The sequence below is a fragment of the Chenopodium quinoa genome, unplaced genomic scaffold, assembly GCF_001683475.1.
Source record: "Chenopodium quinoa cultivar QQ74 unplaced genomic scaffold, ASM168347v1, whole genome shotgun sequence".
NCBI lineage: Eukaryota > Viridiplantae > Streptophyta > Magnoliopsida > Caryophyllales > Amaranthaceae > Chenopodium > Chenopodium quinoa.
The window spans coordinates 1,333,700-1,351,583 of NW_018744460.1; the positions used below are offsets into that span (position 1 = coordinate 1,333,700).

General features: G+C 34.0%; 2 protein-coding genes across 3 annotated transcripts; one reads left to right on the forward strand and one right to left on the reverse strand.

Annotated features, from left to right (window-relative positions):
• The first annotated feature begins 3,410 nt into the window (after window positions 1-3,410).
• LOC110697139 lies at window positions 3,411-6,777 on the forward strand. 2 transcript variants are annotated; one of them, XM_021874486.1, is made up of 4 exons: window positions 3,412-4,172; window positions 4,293-4,363; window positions 4,457-5,590; window positions 5,755-6,777. In XM_021874486.1, exons 1-4 carry the CDS (start codon window positions 3,878-3,880, stop codon window positions 6,478-6,480), a joined length of 2,226 nt encoding a protein of 741 aa, XP_021730178.1. In that variant the 5' UTR covers window positions 3,412-3,877; the 3' UTR covers window positions 6,481-6,777. The 2 variants fall into 2 exon arrangements, with proteins under 2 accessions (XP_021730177.1, XP_021730178.1); XM_021874485.1 differs by having other exon boundaries at window positions 3,411-4,363.
• A 5,805-nt stretch (window positions 6,778-12,582) lies between these two features.
• LOC110697140 lies at window positions 12,583-17,627 on the reverse strand. The gene is made up of 7 exons (XM_021874487.1): window positions 17,298-17,627; window positions 17,191-17,222; window positions 15,882-15,979; window positions 15,511-15,593; window positions 14,584-14,661; window positions 14,405-14,503; window positions 12,583-13,209 (listed from the first exon to the last, which is right to left on the reverse strand). Exons 1-7 carry the CDS (start codon window positions 17,385-17,387, stop codon window positions 12,937-12,939), a joined length of 753 nt encoding a protein of 250 aa, XP_021730179.1. The 5' UTR covers window positions 17,388-17,627; the 3' UTR covers window positions 12,583-12,936.
• Window positions 17,628-17,884: the final 257 nt, after the last annotated feature.

Below are 17,884 nucleotides of genomic sequence, written 5' to 3' on the forward strand. Positions count from 1 at the left end.
TGGGGAAAAAAAATTGGAATATTTAAGTTGAGGACCATTATATATAAAGATGAATTGGACCCATCAACAAACAATTTAGACAGTTTACGTTGTTTAGTAGCGGCTAGCGGGCCATATGCATAGAACTAAACATGTATATTTCTCCAAAATAAATATGCTGCAAATTACTCTCTCTATCCTTAATTTTTTTGCCCTATTGCTAATTTTTAAAACTTTGACCATTAATTGTCATTGATCTATAATAGTTAATGAAGTCATGTGTGATCTTGTTGCGTTCATCTGTATATTATTAATATCAAACTTATATATGCATTGTAAAATGCGTTTTAAAAACCGTGAAAAGTCAAATGGGGCAAAAATAAAGAGACGGAGAGTATTACTCGTAACTAAATAAACCTGCATGAATATTATGTGTGCTAGGAGTAGTGCTAATACGACGTAACAAATTCCACAGCGTAGCAACTAACTAGTACCAAAATACCAGCAGAGTATTATAGGTTTTTATGCTCTATTCACAAGTGGAGTTAGTTGTTTTTGGGCAATATGCCTTGAATTTAGACCCCTTCAAATGATCATTATGGGGGTCTAGGTTTGGGGCTCGGGGTTAAAACCTCCGAAATGAACAAAATCGTTATGTGGGCTACGGACATGATCAATAAAACTCTATGTTATTTGTTTGTGGATATGATGTAGTTTACGGTCTTTACGCATTGTTAGCGAATCACGTAAATTGTGTTCGTATTTATCTATTTTCATTCTCGAGTTTTTTCTAAATAAAATGAAAATAAGAGACTAATTTAATACAAGTACATTCTTAATAGAAACTGAAAGATGATTTAGGTTTTATTGAAAAATGGTCGCTCTAAGGCTTTCTAACAAATTAAACTTCGATCATCATCCATTATGAATCTTTTGATTCCTTGCAACACTCTCTAAAACAAATATGAAGTATATCACAACATTAATTACATTTCTAAGTCCTAACTAGTTCAACTCGCAACCTTACTTATATTTCAAATTTTAATATTATTAATATTATTAAGGGATAGCCACAATTATCTTGTAAAAGATCAACGTGATCTTATTTTTTCGTATCATTCAGATTAAATTAAGAAAAATATTAATATAGATGAGATTAAATCACACGAACTGAAGAATTTTGGAAGGAGAACAAGGAATTGAAGGGCACAATGAAGAAGGGGAGAGACAGGAAGTTTGGTTGCACAAACACAAAGATGACACCTAGCAAGCAAAAATCAGTCGTCATATGCAAATTTACACTCTGCTCGATCAGCTGCTACACCTGAAATAATCTTATATGGCTTTTCCCTTTTCCCAAGAGGAATACCTTCAATTTTATCTTGCGTCACCCATGATTTTTATCAACAACAACTAACGGATATAATTTTTGATTTTACCAATACTATTTCTATACTATTATATGGTACATTAATATGCAAAATCTTACCAAGATCATCAAGATCATGATTATATTTATTTAATAGGTAATGCTATATATAACACTTTGGGCTACTAATAAGCATTTAATTTTTTCTTTTTTTTGTATAAGTTTAAGAATACATGATAAAATCACACGCAAATCAGTGTAATTAATAAATATATTTTATTAATACTTTTCTCTTTTAACTTCTTATACATAATGCTTAGAGCTACATATAACTCTTACGGCTATACACTATATTTTTTTTTAAATTAAGGGATAATTAGTACTTGATAGGATGTCACGTGAGCATAATGGTTGAATTAATTTTTGCAGATCCCTAATAAACATCTCCACACAACACCACCACCTTGTGTTTTAAATCAATTTATTAAATTTAATATTTTTATACACTAGAAAATTTTGGAGGGATTATTATCTAATCGTTGAAAGAGCTTAAATTTTGAACTAAAGTTGTGTATTTCAATGGGGTATGTTGAATGCATAGTACAATTTATATATTTCCCAAAATATTTCTATTATAGGTTTTTTTTTTTTTTTTTTTTTTTTTTTTTATCTTGACTTGACAACAAAACGGGGGGCAAAAATACACAAACAATATGAGGGTGATATATATTGATGTTCTTATTTCACCTTTTTCTTTTTTGGGATGAAAATAAATGAAACGAGTGTAGAGATTAGTTATATTGAGTTGGACAACTAATTGTCATTCAATCAGTTTTTTTCTTTAATCGAAGGGATTCATAAACGGTTCTTTTCACTTAGAGATTGTAAAGCAACTACGTAAGTTCTAAAGTTCAATTATTTCATAGGAGATATTTTATTATTCATATGTAATTCTGTCTTATTGATAGGAAAATACTCTATTTTCCCTTGATGTGGCTATGTTAGGAATAGTCTTTTCAATCAACTAGTCACAAACAAGTTAGTACTATTAGAAATATATAAAATCATAGATTGGACCTCAATCAATTTAAATTGTAATTGAATGGTCTCATGAAGTATGGAGGTAAAGCACCCACATGCAAAGGACATATCAATGATTGAATTATTATGTAAATGCAACTTACTTATTGAGTTAAACTATTAGAGAGTAGTTTGGGTAACCTATAACCCCAAGACTTGCAATCAAATCTCTCGTCTTCTTTTATCTACTTTTTGCATGCTTGTAACTTTCTCAACATCAAAATTAAATCTAACGAACCAGCAGTTCAAGTTATTAAATCTTTTACTAGAAATATAAAGTTGGGAAAATCTAGAAATTTAGTCATTATTCTCTAATTCTAAGAGTATGAAAGTAAAGAAATACTCCATGCTCGGTATTAATTAATCCCCCCTGCTTATATGTGCAAGGACTTGACCAAAGGCAAATTTTGAAAAATGGTAATGTACTTGCTCATTTATTGTATAACGAAACGCGAAATAAAACTCTAACCGATCAACTATATCTTAATTAGCTAAATAAGGAATAAAAAAATGGTGAAAACTACGACTAGAAAAGTTATACGAAAAGACACCACTAAATCGACTGAAAACCAAATTTTAGCCAACTACAACTATATGGTTCTCTTATAGTTGTTCCGTACAGCATAATCAATGGTGCATTAGGTTTCAAAACTTGTTGACAAGATGTGACAAGTATTCTGTAGCAAAATACTTTAACATAGTTCTCTTCTTCTTCTCTTTAATCCAAAATCCAAAATAAAAAGCCTAGAAAGATAAATTTAGCAACCAAACCTAGTCCAAAGATGAATCAATTTGATAGTGACATGGAAACAATTTTGTCAAAGTAGGCATAAATAGACAAATATAGAGAAATCAATTACAAATATGAATTATATTCATTCATTCATTCAAATAATATTTATGACAAGCTAGCCATAAATCCAAAAAAAGTCTAGATCAAATTTATGTTCAATAGATATAATAATAGCTAGAAATTATATTTCATAGTTTAAGTCATAGCTAGAAAATGTATATAGAGTGGTCCATGTAACACCAATTAAACAATCTTAATTACTAACATACCAAATCCAATTAAATATATTAGTCCCCCCAAACTTTTTGAATGTAAAACCTCATGGAGAGTACTCTAAGCTAAGCTATAGATCATATAATTAAATTAATAACAATAATAATATAAATAATTTTATTTCAATAATAATAATTTCAATATTTATAAATTCAAATTCCCAATGAAAGAAAGTAAGGTTGGTCTTTTTCCCGGTCTTTGCTGCTGTAAGCACTTGGGAGTGCGTGCTCTCATATAAAAACAACATACAGTTTCAGACACACACACTCATATATTCACCCCTTTCTTTGTACATTTACTTCTTCTAACACCCTTTATTTGATTTTTTTGAACACCAACAAAATTTATTAGGAGGGAAAAAAAATATTGCTAGCCTATTTGTTATGGGTAGAGAATGGTACCTAAACTGGGGTACCAAGTCCTCCTCTAAGAAAGGAAAGACGAGCAGTGGCGGTGGTGATGGTGGTGGTCATGGTAATGGTCGTAATGGTGGTGGTAGTCGAGGAGTGGAAAGAAAACCGACTACGCCACCAACTGCTACGGTGGCGGCTGCTGCTGCAGCATCTTCAGGAGGATGCATGAATGCTGTACTTCATCTGTTTGATTTTCAGCATTTTCAGTTGTGCTTACATCCTCAAGATGCTTCTTTTCTTCCAGATGACCCCACTCCTCTAAAAGGTGGTAGTAGTAGTAGAACTAGTAGTAACAGTCCTACAGAAACAGAATCATACTTTTACTTTTGTTTTTTTAGATTACATTTTCAAATTTTGATTTTTCTTTTCTTTTCCGAATGTTCAGGTGTAGAAGCGCCAAGAAATAGCTTGGAATCAATCACAGAAGAAGATAAGGATGATCATTTACACATTTCTGTAAGATTTTCTACCATTTTGAAAAAAAACATCATTAATGGGTTCTTAATTTTCCTATACCTTAGAGGATGACAATAATGTTATGATTTTCAGAAGGGTATTAAGAAGAAAACGAATCGAAGAGACACAGCGCTGAAGCTAGTCCAAGTGCCAAGAGGTAAAATAGAAGATTTGTCATCAGAAAGCAGTTGTTCTCCTGCAAGTGCAAGGACACCAACCCTTGTAGCAAGGCTAATGGGCTTAGATATTCTCCCAGAATCAAACACAACAACACCAAGATCATCACATTCTCAAACATTTTCTCCACATATAAGATCCTCAACTCCACCCATTTCCACTCAAACAAGAAAATCTTGTAGTGCTTGTAGTATTCCTGGTACTAGAACCTCCTACATTGACAACGGCCCCGGCCCCCGGTCCTCGCCCGAGACACCGAGATCATTGCAATCAACAAGGAGACGGTCCATGGATGTTGTTGATCACCATCGACTATCTCTCCAGATCAACAAGGAGAACAACATTCAGAGGGAAATGGAGTTATCGCGGCCTTCATGTTCCGCGATAACCACCAAGAGAAGAGATGGGAAAAACTATGATGCTGAAGAAGTTGCTAAGAGTCCTAGCTATTATGCTAGGCAGATTATGAAACAAGTTAAGGAAACTGTTAGTAGGAGAGTTGGTGTTGATATTACTAACACAATTGGGAGAGAACATAGAAGAGATGAACATCTTTTGTCATCATCAACAATAAAACCCAAGAAGTCCAAAAAAGATCAGTCTTCGTTTCCTCATTTATCCTCGTCCTCGCCGAGGTATAAAACTTACAGTGACGAAAACCATAAGCATACGAGCTCGAAAAATTCGGAACAGCTCCCACCGGCTGTTACTGAAGTACCTCCAAAGACGGTCACAGTGCAAGCGAAACCAGTAGAAAGCGAGGATGAAAGCTTAAAGAAGCCTGTTCACCCTATAACAACGACAACGACAACAACGGCGACAACAGCAACGACGCCGAGCAAGAAGCCTTTGAAGTCTTACAATTCAATAAGGAATAAGAAAGAGGAACAATTTGTTCACCCTTCGACAATGACAACGACGACGACGAGCAAGAAATGCAAGAAGAATATGTTGTCTAGTGATCTTCTTCACGGGACAGTCCCTTCACTTGTCCCCCTCAAGAAGGATTCTTCTCCAGTACCTTCTCCTACAAAATTACTTGACAATCAGGTAACTGTTTTTTAGCCTAACTTTCCGTACTATATAACGGTTGCATTGGATACTTTTATTCTTATTATTATGATTATGAATCTATTTTCTTTAAGTTTGTATTGGGTTCTTCATAGTCAAAAGATAGTCTTACTAATAGAAAGTACAAAAAAATAAATTCATAGGGAATTTCGTCAGAAGCTCAGCTTTCAAAGCGGCTTATCAGCACCACCACCAGCACCACCACGACACGGTTATCTCGTTATCCGAGACAACGGATAGACGAGAAGAGACAAGAAGAAGCGACACATGCACCAGCTGACCGCTGGAGGAGCGGTAGGAAGGATGCAGGTACAGGCACAGGTACCTCCGTAATGGAGTTTCAGTACATCAGTAGAATATTGAAATGTACTGGAATTGACAGAGATACCCCTGTTTCATTTACGAGATGGTATTTACCATCACACCCTTTAGACCCATCAATTTACCACACTTTAGAAGCTACTCACTATATTACAACTAGTGACAGATTTTGTGAACAGTTAAATCTTTCGGTTAACAGAAAGTTAATATTTCATTTAGTTGATGAAATGTTAGCTGATATGTTAAAACCTTATGTTAAACTCAAGAATCATTATCATCGTCGTCGTTATCCCAACAATCATCGTGATACACAGATGAACGGGTTTCAATTAGTGAAGACGTTGTGCTCGAAAATTCGAAGTTTTCCTATTGCAGATTGTCAAACACTACAAGATATTGATGCACTTGTTGAGAAAGACATGCCAAGAATTGGAGCAACGAGTGATATGATTGTTTACCACGATGAAGGCGAAGGCGACGACATTGTAACAGAGATTGAACGTTATATTATGGACTCATTAGTCCAGGAAATGTGCTACATTGGTTAGTAGAAGTAGCAGTTTCCATGCAAATTACTACTATTAGATTAGGGAAGATTAATGTTAATGAATAATAATGATGATGTAAAGAAAATGTTTGTTTTAGTTATTAGAGATTTTTCTTCTTGTTTGATTCAAAAATAGGATTTAGGAAATGATGAGTGGGACCATGTAAATATTAGTCAAATGGGTTCTAATTAGTGAATTTTGTTAGTCGTTGGCTTTTGTTGGTTGCTTCTGTTAGTATATTCATTAACCTTATTAATACCACAAATATAGAAATAATAAAATTTGAATTGAGCTTAATACTTTGAATGATGTTTCTCCAATGATATGAAGAAGGTGATTAGAGGCTTAGTCTCGGACATTTAGGACCGCGATTATTATTTACATTATTAATTTGTGAAAATCTATGCCTATTAGAGTAGTTATGGTCCTTTTGGAGTACATGGTCCTCAGCTATAAGGGTCTATTTTGGATTATTTACTCAAGTCACACCTTCTTGGACAAAACCCTTTTCCTAGAAGGTAAGGTGCTAATGAGTAATTTAATCTCTTTGAAAAATGTGAGCTATAAAAGTTAAATTCTATGTTATGTTATAATGTTGAACTTATTCAAGATTAGAGTTTAAACTTGGTTTGATTAAGCATATATGCTCTGTATATTTTAATTGTATAGTTAACTAGAAGTTGAAAATGGAAATTAGTGGTTCTGCAAATATAGCTGTTAAATAAGTTCAAAATGATAAACTTGCGTGATGAACATGTTTGGGTTAAATTAATATATTGATTGTTGATTTTAGACAAAGGGGAATATTTATACTATCATAGAATATAGATTACATCTGTTACTCTACTAGCTTCTCATTTCTACTCCATTGTTAAAACTATAGGTTTAACTTCTAAAATGACATATCAAACATTATCATATATACAAATGTACTCCCTTTGTCATTTAAAGGTTTTTTTTTTTGACTTTTTATGAGACAATCATCATTCAAATAAGAATTTTTAAGACGAATTAAAAAGTTAATTTACAATTAAATAAAGAAAATCCTACTCTTTAAGGGTTTTTTTATTTTTTATTTTTAATGCAGACTAAATATACAATTGCTATACTAAAATTTAAAAAATCTAGAGATCTTCAAAGGTTAAATTGATTCCGATTTCAAATTAAAAGAAGTTCGTGCCTAGGTGAAAACAATGCTAATTGTATCATGTCTCTTAAGAATAATATCCTAACTAATACGTAAAAAAGAATGATAATAATATGCTGTAAAAATGATGGCACAAGACAAAGTGGGAGGAGTCAGAAAGAAGAGTGAATACACCTGAATGAAAGGGAGAGTAAGAGAAAATTGTTGGGCATAGAAAATAGCACATGGGCTATTCACGTGACGAGCTACTGCAAAATATTTTGTTGGTAATGGTCCCAAGCCCATGCTTGGAACCTTGCCCATTTGGAGACTCATATATTTTCGAACTTACACGTGAGATGTTTGGATTTTTCTATTTTTTTTTAAAAAAAACCTTTCATTTTTTAAAATATAGTAGTAATTCTTTTTGAATGCTAAAACTTTGGGGACAGTAACTGTTTTGGCTAAGGCTAGCCAACAATAACTGTTGTTATCAGCAAGCAAAAACATAACAAATGGCAGTAAAAATTAAAATAAAGGATGATTCCTTCATTTTTGGTGGTTTGTTAGTTTTGCCTTTTCCTAGGGTTTGCTCAATATTCTCTCCATGCAAAATTGATGATATAAATTAGTAAATAGGGTATTTTGTTTCATAATGTAAGTTGTTTTACAATATCACTTATATAGAGTATGGAGTACAAACTATCGGAGTTTAATGTTGTCCAATTCTCCTTCTAATGCGAGTTTAAAACTTTGGGGTATGTCTAATAAGACAACTAGATCCTATAAAATGGTTTATTGTACTATACGTTGTTGATAACACATAAGGCGAATCAGATGGAAGATTATTATAGACATTATCTAGAAGTACAAGGTTAATATTGAAGGGTGAAAAATGCAACTTCTACAAGTTTAGAAGAGAAACAAAGATAGGTTAATGCTATAAAAACAAATATACAAGTACTGAAGAAGGAAAGAGTCAACAAGTCACAAAATTTTCGGGAGTTTTGGGTATTGGCATTATTACAATTGCCATACTATAAAATCAGACGTAGTTAATACTTGGTGTTATGTACTTATGTATTGCCATTTCATAGAATTCAATGAGAATGGAAGACAAAGATGTATAGTGAAAATATATTCAATAAATTAAACTATAGGGACAAAACTGCAGAGTTTCTTACATGTATCTTAGTATCTACATTTATTTACCCATTTACTATTGTATCAGAAAGAACACTCTAATTTTGCAGATGTCAGTACAATTTATAAAGAGGTAAAATTAAAGGAAAACTTTACTACTAGTACTCCGTATTTTTGGTATATTATGATGCTACTATGAGTTTTAATTTTAGTAAAAGAGAGCTTTTTTGTACAGTAGTACTCTTTACAATTTTACAGATGTTTAGCAGCAGATCCTGTTTTGTTTTCCTTTAACTTTATTTTGTAAGTATATTACCTTCAATTTTGTGTGATTTTGTCTGAAAACAAAATAAACAACTCTGGTCGGCTTATTAAGTTTGAAACAGGTAACTTTTTCTGTTACAGGTAAAACTCGAGTCCAAATCGGCTCATTAACACCCCTACTATGATGCCCTGTGTCCTAAGACAAATGAATTGTTTTCTTGAGGCAATAATGTAAGAGCACTACAAGAAGAAAGGGAAAGATGGGATAAAAGTGACACTTCCCTTTTCTCTCTTCTAAGTTGGAACTGACTCTTCTATGAAAATCGAAAGTGATGGTAGACCTGTCAGTAAGAAGTGCCATAACTCTTTTTTAATGAAGAAGATATTCGTGGGATTTTTTTCTTTTTTTTTTTAAGCAGAGAAAAGTTGGGAGTTAAATGGGTAAGATAGTGGCTTCAACGTGTTGCAGAATGCAGTAAATACTCTCAGACGAGCTTTAGTAAATTACATTTTAATATGAAAGTGGAAGAATTCAAATGAAAAATAAAGATTAAGGAAAACATGGAAAAATAAATCAAGAAAAACGGGGGCATGGTTAGTGAATACTCCGTACCTCAATTTTATCGCTTTAATTTGAGAATATGTTTCACACTCTTAATACTCCATACTACCCGTAATTTTTATTTATTTATTTTTTTTTTTTTTGAGGGCATACTACCCGTAATTTTCATTAAAAAAAAACAAACACTATATATGGAACGGAGTGATTAGTAGAAGAAATAAACTTTCTGTTGCTCTGAATTCTTAGAGTTTATGTTTATAATTAAAAATTAAAAAAAAAAAAAAACTTTAAAAAATTTAGTTTGAAAAAATTCGGACAGTAGAAATTGATATTTTGACTGACCATATATTGGGATTGCCATTCAATTAATGCGGGTTCGCATTAATTGCTCGACAAGTAGGATAATGCAGCTCATGATCGAACTTAAATTCAAAGAAAGTTGTTGAAATCACACTAGTACTGTATGTTAGAACTTAGAAGTCAATTAATTTTTTATAACGTCCATTCTGAATTAAGAGAGGATTATTTTACAGCTTCCAAGAGTCTTGCCCTTTCCCATGTTTGTGTAGAAGGTATTAAGTTGAACAAATATATTGCAAAATACTAACCAAGATTCCTATAATAACCAATGAAAATAATGTAGGTAATGATAAGAAAATCAACATATAGATACTTTGATCTGTGTCTGACTAATGATGAATTCATGATGAAGGTGATCATAGTCATAATGACCCTGAAATTTAAAAATGCATCAATTCATAATCACCGATAAAGGAACTAGCGTTAGGTGGTAAAGTCTAGGCGAGTGATGTGCATTATACTACACTTAGAAAGTTAGAATTGAATACCGTCTACATTATTGTCCATAATTACTACAAGTAAGGAAATCATAGGGGGTAAAAATGCTTAACGGAAAAAAGGTGAATCTTAGGAGCCCCAAAAAGGGGAATTCAGGTATGTAATTGTCAGTAATAAATATGATTGAGGCATGCATGAAGAGGAACAACTATCACTCTCAAGATGTGAGGTGCAGTAATTACGTCTAACTTATTTTGAATTGGTAAAAAAGTCCTGCGGTTTGCATTCATTCAAGCAGCAGAAAATGCAGAGATTCTACTTGGTGCATCAAAATGAAATTGCCAGCAAAAAACTTCTGAAAATGCAAAAAAGTAAATGAAGGTTTTTTAGGAAAATATTCTACTTTGCATCTTCCACATTCACTCACACTCTTTCATCAATTCGTCCTCCTGTATTCTCAATTCAATATCACCCTCACAATATTTATTCAGGATCATTTATAGGCTGAGTTTTGGACTGTTCATTGCCACACCGTACAAGTCATTCAATTTTCACCCATATAACTCCTTTTAAATTGCTAAACGAAAGTGCGGAACTAGATAAGCAACTTTCCCTATTTTGTAGGTAGTCGAACTACGGAATATTAGGAAGTGCAGCTTGTTTTTGTCAGCCAAATTTCAATGTCAATCAAACAACCACGTACGAAAAAGCAGTTACCAACCAGTCCACCCTAGCTCTATCCTAGCTCAAAAGTTGCTTTTAACTTGATACCCCAAAATGTAAAATCGACCCAAAATTAACCTAGCCTAAACATGTAATTACCTACTCAAAGTCTCAAACCATTAGACAAATCTACTATCTAAACCCCTATGCTTCCCAAAACTGAAAGTACCAACAGGATACAACATTAACCTGTAAGAACAGGAATAGGTAGTGACACTGTGAAAGTAATGGTAATTGCCTGAAAATTGAAAGTTGACTAGCTGTTTAAAAACAGAATCTGGGTTCCAAATAAAATAACTATCACATCCAACCCTCTATCTAATGTCCTTTTAAGGATATTGCAGTCCTGTGATTATATAGCTGGTGGTGGACCTTCGCGTCAGCTTGATATAAGCTGCCAAAAATTGAATGTGATGAAAACAGAAAAATATGACCCAGTACTTGTACTACATTCAGAGCTCCATCATTATATCATCAGTCCATTTCCACTCTGGAATTTTCTTTTCTTTTTTTTTTTTTTTTTTTTGGTGGTGGTGGTGGGGCGTCGGGGTTTTAATTTCACTTAGATCTTTCTAATTTCTGGATATATTTCCGAATTTATGATGGGGAAGGCTTGGCTGGTAAGAGTACGATTTCTTCCAGGTTTTGACGTGATTGTTGAATGTTGATATTCAATTAGCCATGACAATACCTGGAGATTTGTCTTTCCTTTGCCTCAGTCCCTCCTCTTACTGTGAGGACAAACAAAGGGATCTATTCCTGCCTTAACTCTTGTCTTTCCACACTTTCCTCATGCCTCCTACACCTCATATGTCGACGAGAGAATTGATAAAACTGATACAAGTGCGCTCAGAGGCTCAGGCATAGTTAATTCATCTTAGCGATTAGGGTTTTTAAAGAGCACAGTATTACTAATAATTAAAAAAAAAAAGGATTAATTCATATCATAAGAATTGAAAGTAAGTAGTAATAAACTAATAACACAGGGCTGCCTAGAACCTGTCCTAACACAGTTTGCTCCAGACATAGAAAGTTCAGAAGTCTCACAAGCTATTATGCTCATCCTGAGGTGACTATGTATTCACTAAATTCTATAGGTTTGAAGGATGGCCGTGAGGGTTTTCCTGCAATGAGGCCTACACCTTACAAATGAACTATACGACTAACAAAGTTGGAAACTTCAGTACCACCCAAGAACACACAGCGAAATTCCCCCTCTTAGGAGAACAAGAAGGCTTCAGATGAAATCACGGAAACATCTTACAAACATGATGCATCAAAAGTGAGAACAAACAAGTCCAGCTAGCCGGCCTAAATGTTCTCTGTTATAAATCGCTACCCCTTCCATATGCAACTTTATGAGCTACAGCCAATATATGATCATTTTGATTTAAAATGTTGTAGAAAGGCTTATATAGACCTAAAGGTGGAATGCAGACAAGTGAGACAACGTGGTGAGAGCAAAGCTCATGAGAAAGCACCAAAATTACAGAAAAAGAAATATTATTGATCTGAACATTCTGAAGTATCAAGGTGAATTCATCCCAAGATAAGTCTGACCGGCAGAAAAGCTCAATTTACAAATGAACTACAGCAAACAATAAACACGACTCACAAGACAAATTGCTTGAGCAGCTAACGTTATTGATATGAGTTTGAACTGCAATAAGATATTCTAACATCTAAACTCTAATGTAAATGAGACAATCACTATTCACAAATGAAGATCTAATCCAACCTATAACAGGATGTAATGAATCTAAAATAAATAAGTGTACCTTTTGCAAATAATCGGAGACACTTTTCTCATCACAAAACTTGACGTGCCACCGAGATCTACTCAACTTCTAGTATCCACGTCAAATCCAGCACCAGTCCAGCCAGTCACAGACCCTCTCCCTCTTGACAATGCCCCAACTCCTCTTCCTTTTCCTTGTAATAGGCTTTTCTTCTTCCCTCTTCCTTCTCCATCAGCACTTGGTGATTGATTATGAGCATTAACAGTGGGTACACTTTCATGAGTATCATCATTTCCTTGACTTGGAATGTTTGAAACCACCCCATTTCCTTCTTGTGTCAAAGCAACAGCTGATGCATTATTTGGCGTGCTATCCTGCAAAATTCCATGACAACATCAAACAGAAACTCAGTCTTAGCACCCATAAATCATCCATCTTTAGTCAACACAAGTAGAACATATATATTGCTCCTCATCCAAAACCTACACCACATATCTCAGTTGTTTTAATGGAACTAATATCGATTTTTGCTATTATTTTTGCTACTACTTATTATACACCTCTCTCTCCTTCAAAAGCCCTGATAAAACAGATACATTTGTGGAGGTGAAAAATGAGGAGTGCACACACTCTCCCTGCATCCCATAAAGTTTACCTCAATTGGTTGATGCAATCAATATTTCCACAACACTGATTTGTTACAAGCAGTCTACGCTATATATCTTCTAGAGAAGTAGTTTAATGGCTCTAATAAAGAAAGTTCAACAATTCATTGCGAAACTCTGGCAAAGAGCATATAACCAGTATAATTAGAAATAAAGAGTCATTATAGAAGCAAAGCCAGATTTCCACCTTCTCCAACCACTCACCCAATCCCCCGCCCCCAAAATAAATCAATCAATCAATCAAAGCCTTAATCCCATAAGTGGGGTCGGTTACATGAACCAAATTTGATTATTCCGTGTAGTCATCGACATAAATCTTCCTCCTCCATCCCTTACGATCCAATGCTTCATCTTCATGCAAATCCATATACTTCCTAACTCCTTCCAACCAAGTCATTTTCGGTCTCCCTCTCCCTCGTTTAACCCCTCCATGTTCCCACTCTTCCACTCTTCGAACCGGTGCACCCTCGGGTCTCCATCTTACATGACCAAACCAACGCAGGCGATTTTCTCTTAGTTTGTCTGCAATGCCTGCCACACCTACTTTCTTGCGAATAACCTCATTTCTGATTCTATCTCTTAGAGTGTTCCCGCACATCCACCTTAACACGCACATTTCCGTACCTCCATCTTTTTAACGGCCCCCAAAAAATAAATAAATATGAAGCAGAGATAGAGTGGGAGCAGCTTCATGTTTACTAGTCCAGCAAGCAAATGGAACAACAATTCCGTTGATTTTGATTGTGTGAAAGGAAACACAAAATTATCTAAATTCTCGCAATTTCCTCAAAATAATAGAACAGAGTGCCAAAACAAAGACCGTAAACAGGTGCCATTTTGATAAACCTTTAACCAACAAAGAAAACAATATCTCCAAACAACGTGCATATCGGAAACAACATACAGGCATAATAGATGTTGACGTTCTTCCAGGATTCAAAGCTTCTAGCCGCCTTTTCAACTGCTCAAGTCTTGCATACTGGGAGTTACTGCTTTCTTGGACCTAGTATAGATAGTGGCGTCAGGAAACAGCACATATATACAAGTATTCAAGCACATAAAACATGAGATATACGGATATACCAATTGGTTCAGGTCCTCACATAGCTTCTGCTTTACTAATTCCTTATCCTGAACAACTTTTAAAGCAGCCTCCCATACCTGGCATTCAGAAAATATTTAGCCAACACAATTTGTAAAATTGAATATAACAAATCAAACGCACTGATACAGAAACATGGTATATATATTCCAAAATATGGTGCATTTGGTACACAAATCTATAAATAAAAAGTACTGCAATAACAATCCAGTATACTGGTGAAATTTCACAGGATTCTTAAAAAACTTGTTATTGCTCTTGAGAAAAGACACAAAGGAGTTCTTGTATGGAAATGGTACAAAATTACCCTCCCTCCCCCCCACCCCCCAAACACATATATTCCCTTGGGATAAATGTCTCCTTAATTGGAAAAGGCTATACTTTTGGTATCATCTTTGTTTAACTTTTGATCGCAAGGTCGAGGTATCCCACCCTGTTAAAACTTTAAAAAAGTAGGCAATTTTTTCAACACAACTGGAAGTTTTGAATAACTTTGTGATTCTAATGTTTTTATTTTTATTTTTTTCAAAATTTCTAACTTATCAGCAATACTCTTTCCGTTTTATCTACCGAAACTATGTTGTCAGAAAATAGCATACAATAAGCCACTCTCTTCCTCATATTGCTTTGGTAAACCCATAGATACACAAGTACACAACCATGGTGCAAAAGGAATCAATTTGAGAGACATAAAACCAATAAAATTGCAACAATTCGAGATGACAAAAGATCAATCTAAAGAAGACGTAGATACTGTTCTCCCATGGTAGTCCAGCATGATTTCCTATTGAAGCAATATCTATAAGACTCAAAAAAATATAATAAACCAATGAGGTGGTAGGATCTGAAGAACAACTAACATTGTCACTGCCAACATAAATTGCCAACGCAAGTAAAGAAGTAAGAACCTTTTTTGCTTGTTCTTCCTTGACCTTAGCCACTTTAATCTGCTCATTTTGAAGCTCAATCTTCTTTCTCAAGTGTTCAAAAGCTGCAAATATCAGCAAATAAGTTTCTTTTTAGACTCCCCCACAAAATAAAAAAATCCACCTCTATTCTACAATGTTTGTCCTTTTTACCATATTCATATGTTCCAAGTTGATTGGTGTAAACAGTTGGTAGATGCACAAGCCTACATTATTTTTACTTTGGCATCCTCCTCTATTCTTACATTAATTTAATGCAATCTCTTAAACTAATTCCATTCTAAACATGTATAGAGATAGGAGGAAGGCTAATAAAAAAAATTAAAGTCAACAATACATATAGCAAAGCTAACCTGCATGCTTTGATCCTGCCGTAAGTTTCAGCTCCAAATTGAGGTTGGCAAATTCACGTTCAACATCACGAATTTTTGAATAATTTTCCTCTATATATCTGACAAATGCAGCAAAAAGAAGATCCAATAAGACCAGCATCCATGCAAGGATGCAGTAATATACAATACATAACTTTGAGAAATGACAAAGTAAAACAATGACATACATGATCAATGCAATACATGTCTGGTTAATGCTATTCCTCTTTTCATAAATATAATTAATAGCGAAAAGGCAATTAATCCGCACATTTAGTCAGCAAACACGATTCCTCATGCTGAGATAGACCATGAAGCAATGAAGCCTACAGCTTCTTACGAACAAAACAAGGTCCTTTAAACACAAGAATGATTACTTGACAGCCTAAATTTCTTCCTCACAGGAGGGCATAAGAAAAAAATGATACCAGCTCAATGACTTCTCTCATTAGAGTTTGGTACTTGCAAGTAATTCTGCACATATATAATAAGCCTCACAACAACATACTTCGTATCCTGTAATAAGCTTCAGGATTTCAATTGTCACAGCCTTCGACATAACTTTAAGTCATTTGCAAGCACAAATTCACTGATTCAATAATACAAGGATGATCAAAAACCTTTGTCTCGCTATTTTCTAATCTTATGGAGGATATAAAAGACAAAGATGATGCTAGCTAAATGGCTTGACTATTTACAGTCTGGACTATTTATACTAATCTTGGCTTTCTTCATAGCTCAACATTGGATACTCAAGACTCTAAACGACACAATAAGCCAATCCCCTGTACTAATCCAACAAACTTCGGGTTTTCAATTCTCACAGCCTTCAGCACAATTTTTACTGATTTTGCAACTTTAAAAAGAAGTTTGCTCGACAGCGTAATTGATACCTTCAAATTAAAACTTATTAGAACATAATAAGCCGATCCGCTATAGCACTCGTAATAGTCAGCAATACGTGATAATTTGACGATTTCAATTTTACAGCGCTTCAGCACAAATTTCACTCATTTCACAAAATGTTAAAAAGAAAATTGAACACTAGCATAATTAAAGACATTAATCAAAGCAACACTGCACAACTCTTGAATAGTAATCACTACTCAAATCTTGATTACTCAATTCAACGAAAGCTAACAAATGTAGAACAATCAAACTACAACTGCGCAATTTTTCACAAATTCCTCATCAATTTCCACTAATTTCACAAATGTAGCTTGAATTATGCTCAATAACGCAATCAATTAAATTAACTTCAACAAAAAAACAAAAAAGAATCAAAACTTACTTCTGGAGTTGAACTTTTTCCTGCTCGATAATCTATCATCAACACCAAAAACCTAACATTAGAAAATCAGATTTTAATAAATAAATAAATAAATAAAAAAGAGAGACCTTTTCAGTGTAAGCGATGACAGGAGCTTCTCGAAAGAGACCATCGGGGCCAATCTCCGACATTAACGAGGGATTAGCATTGTTCGCCATTGTTGAATTCTAGGATCTTCTGGAAGAACACGAAAATGGAGGTAGATCTGGTGATTGATTATGATTAATGGAAAGGGGAGAAGAATGAATGAATGAAGAATGTTAAAAGTGTAAAAATGTTAGCGTAAGAGAGAGATCAAGTAGGATAGATTAGTGATGCTGCAATTGGATTCATAATTGGGATTTGGGAAATACAACTGGTTTTAGACTTCACGTGAATCATTACATCAAATCCGGATGGTCATAGTGTATAATGGCCAAAAATTTTAAAATGGCAAAAGCTAACTAGTGTCCCGAAGCGTTAGATTTGATAGCTAAAAATTTAATATCTATAAATAAAGTAGATATTTTTGGAGAGCATTGGGAGCGCCACATAAGAAATATACTTATTTCGACCAATAAGAAGAAAGATTTGTATTTTATTTTTGAATTAAAAAATTATGTCGCCACCTAGATAAAACTAACGAATTAAATTTGATATAACTAAAAGTTTAATG

Coding starts and splice junctions, on each gene's coding strand:
- LOC110697139 (XM_021874485.1), top strand. CDS start 3,878: ATGGGTAGAGAATGGTACCTAAACTGGGGTACCAAGTCCTCCTCTAAG. Junction 4,364..4,456: donor ATGATCATTTACACATTTCT/GTAAGATTTTCT, acceptor TATGATTTTCAG/AAGGGTATTAAGAAGAAAAC. Junction 5,591..5,754: donor CAAAATTACTTGACAATCAG/GTAACTGTTTTT, acceptor ATAAATTCATAG/GGAATTTCGTCAGAAGCTCA.
- LOC110697140 (XM_021874487.1), bottom strand. CDS start 17,387: ATGGCGAACAATGCTAATCCCTCGTTAATGTCGGAGATTGGCCCCGAT. Junction 14,662..15,510: donor AGGAAGAACAAGCAAAAAAG/GTTCTTACTTCT, acceptor TCTGAATGCCAG/GTATGGGAGGCTGCTTTAAA. Junction 13,210..14,404: donor CGTCAACATCTATTATGCCT/GTATGTTGTTTC, acceptor GGAATTTTGCAG/GATAGCACGCCAAATAATGC.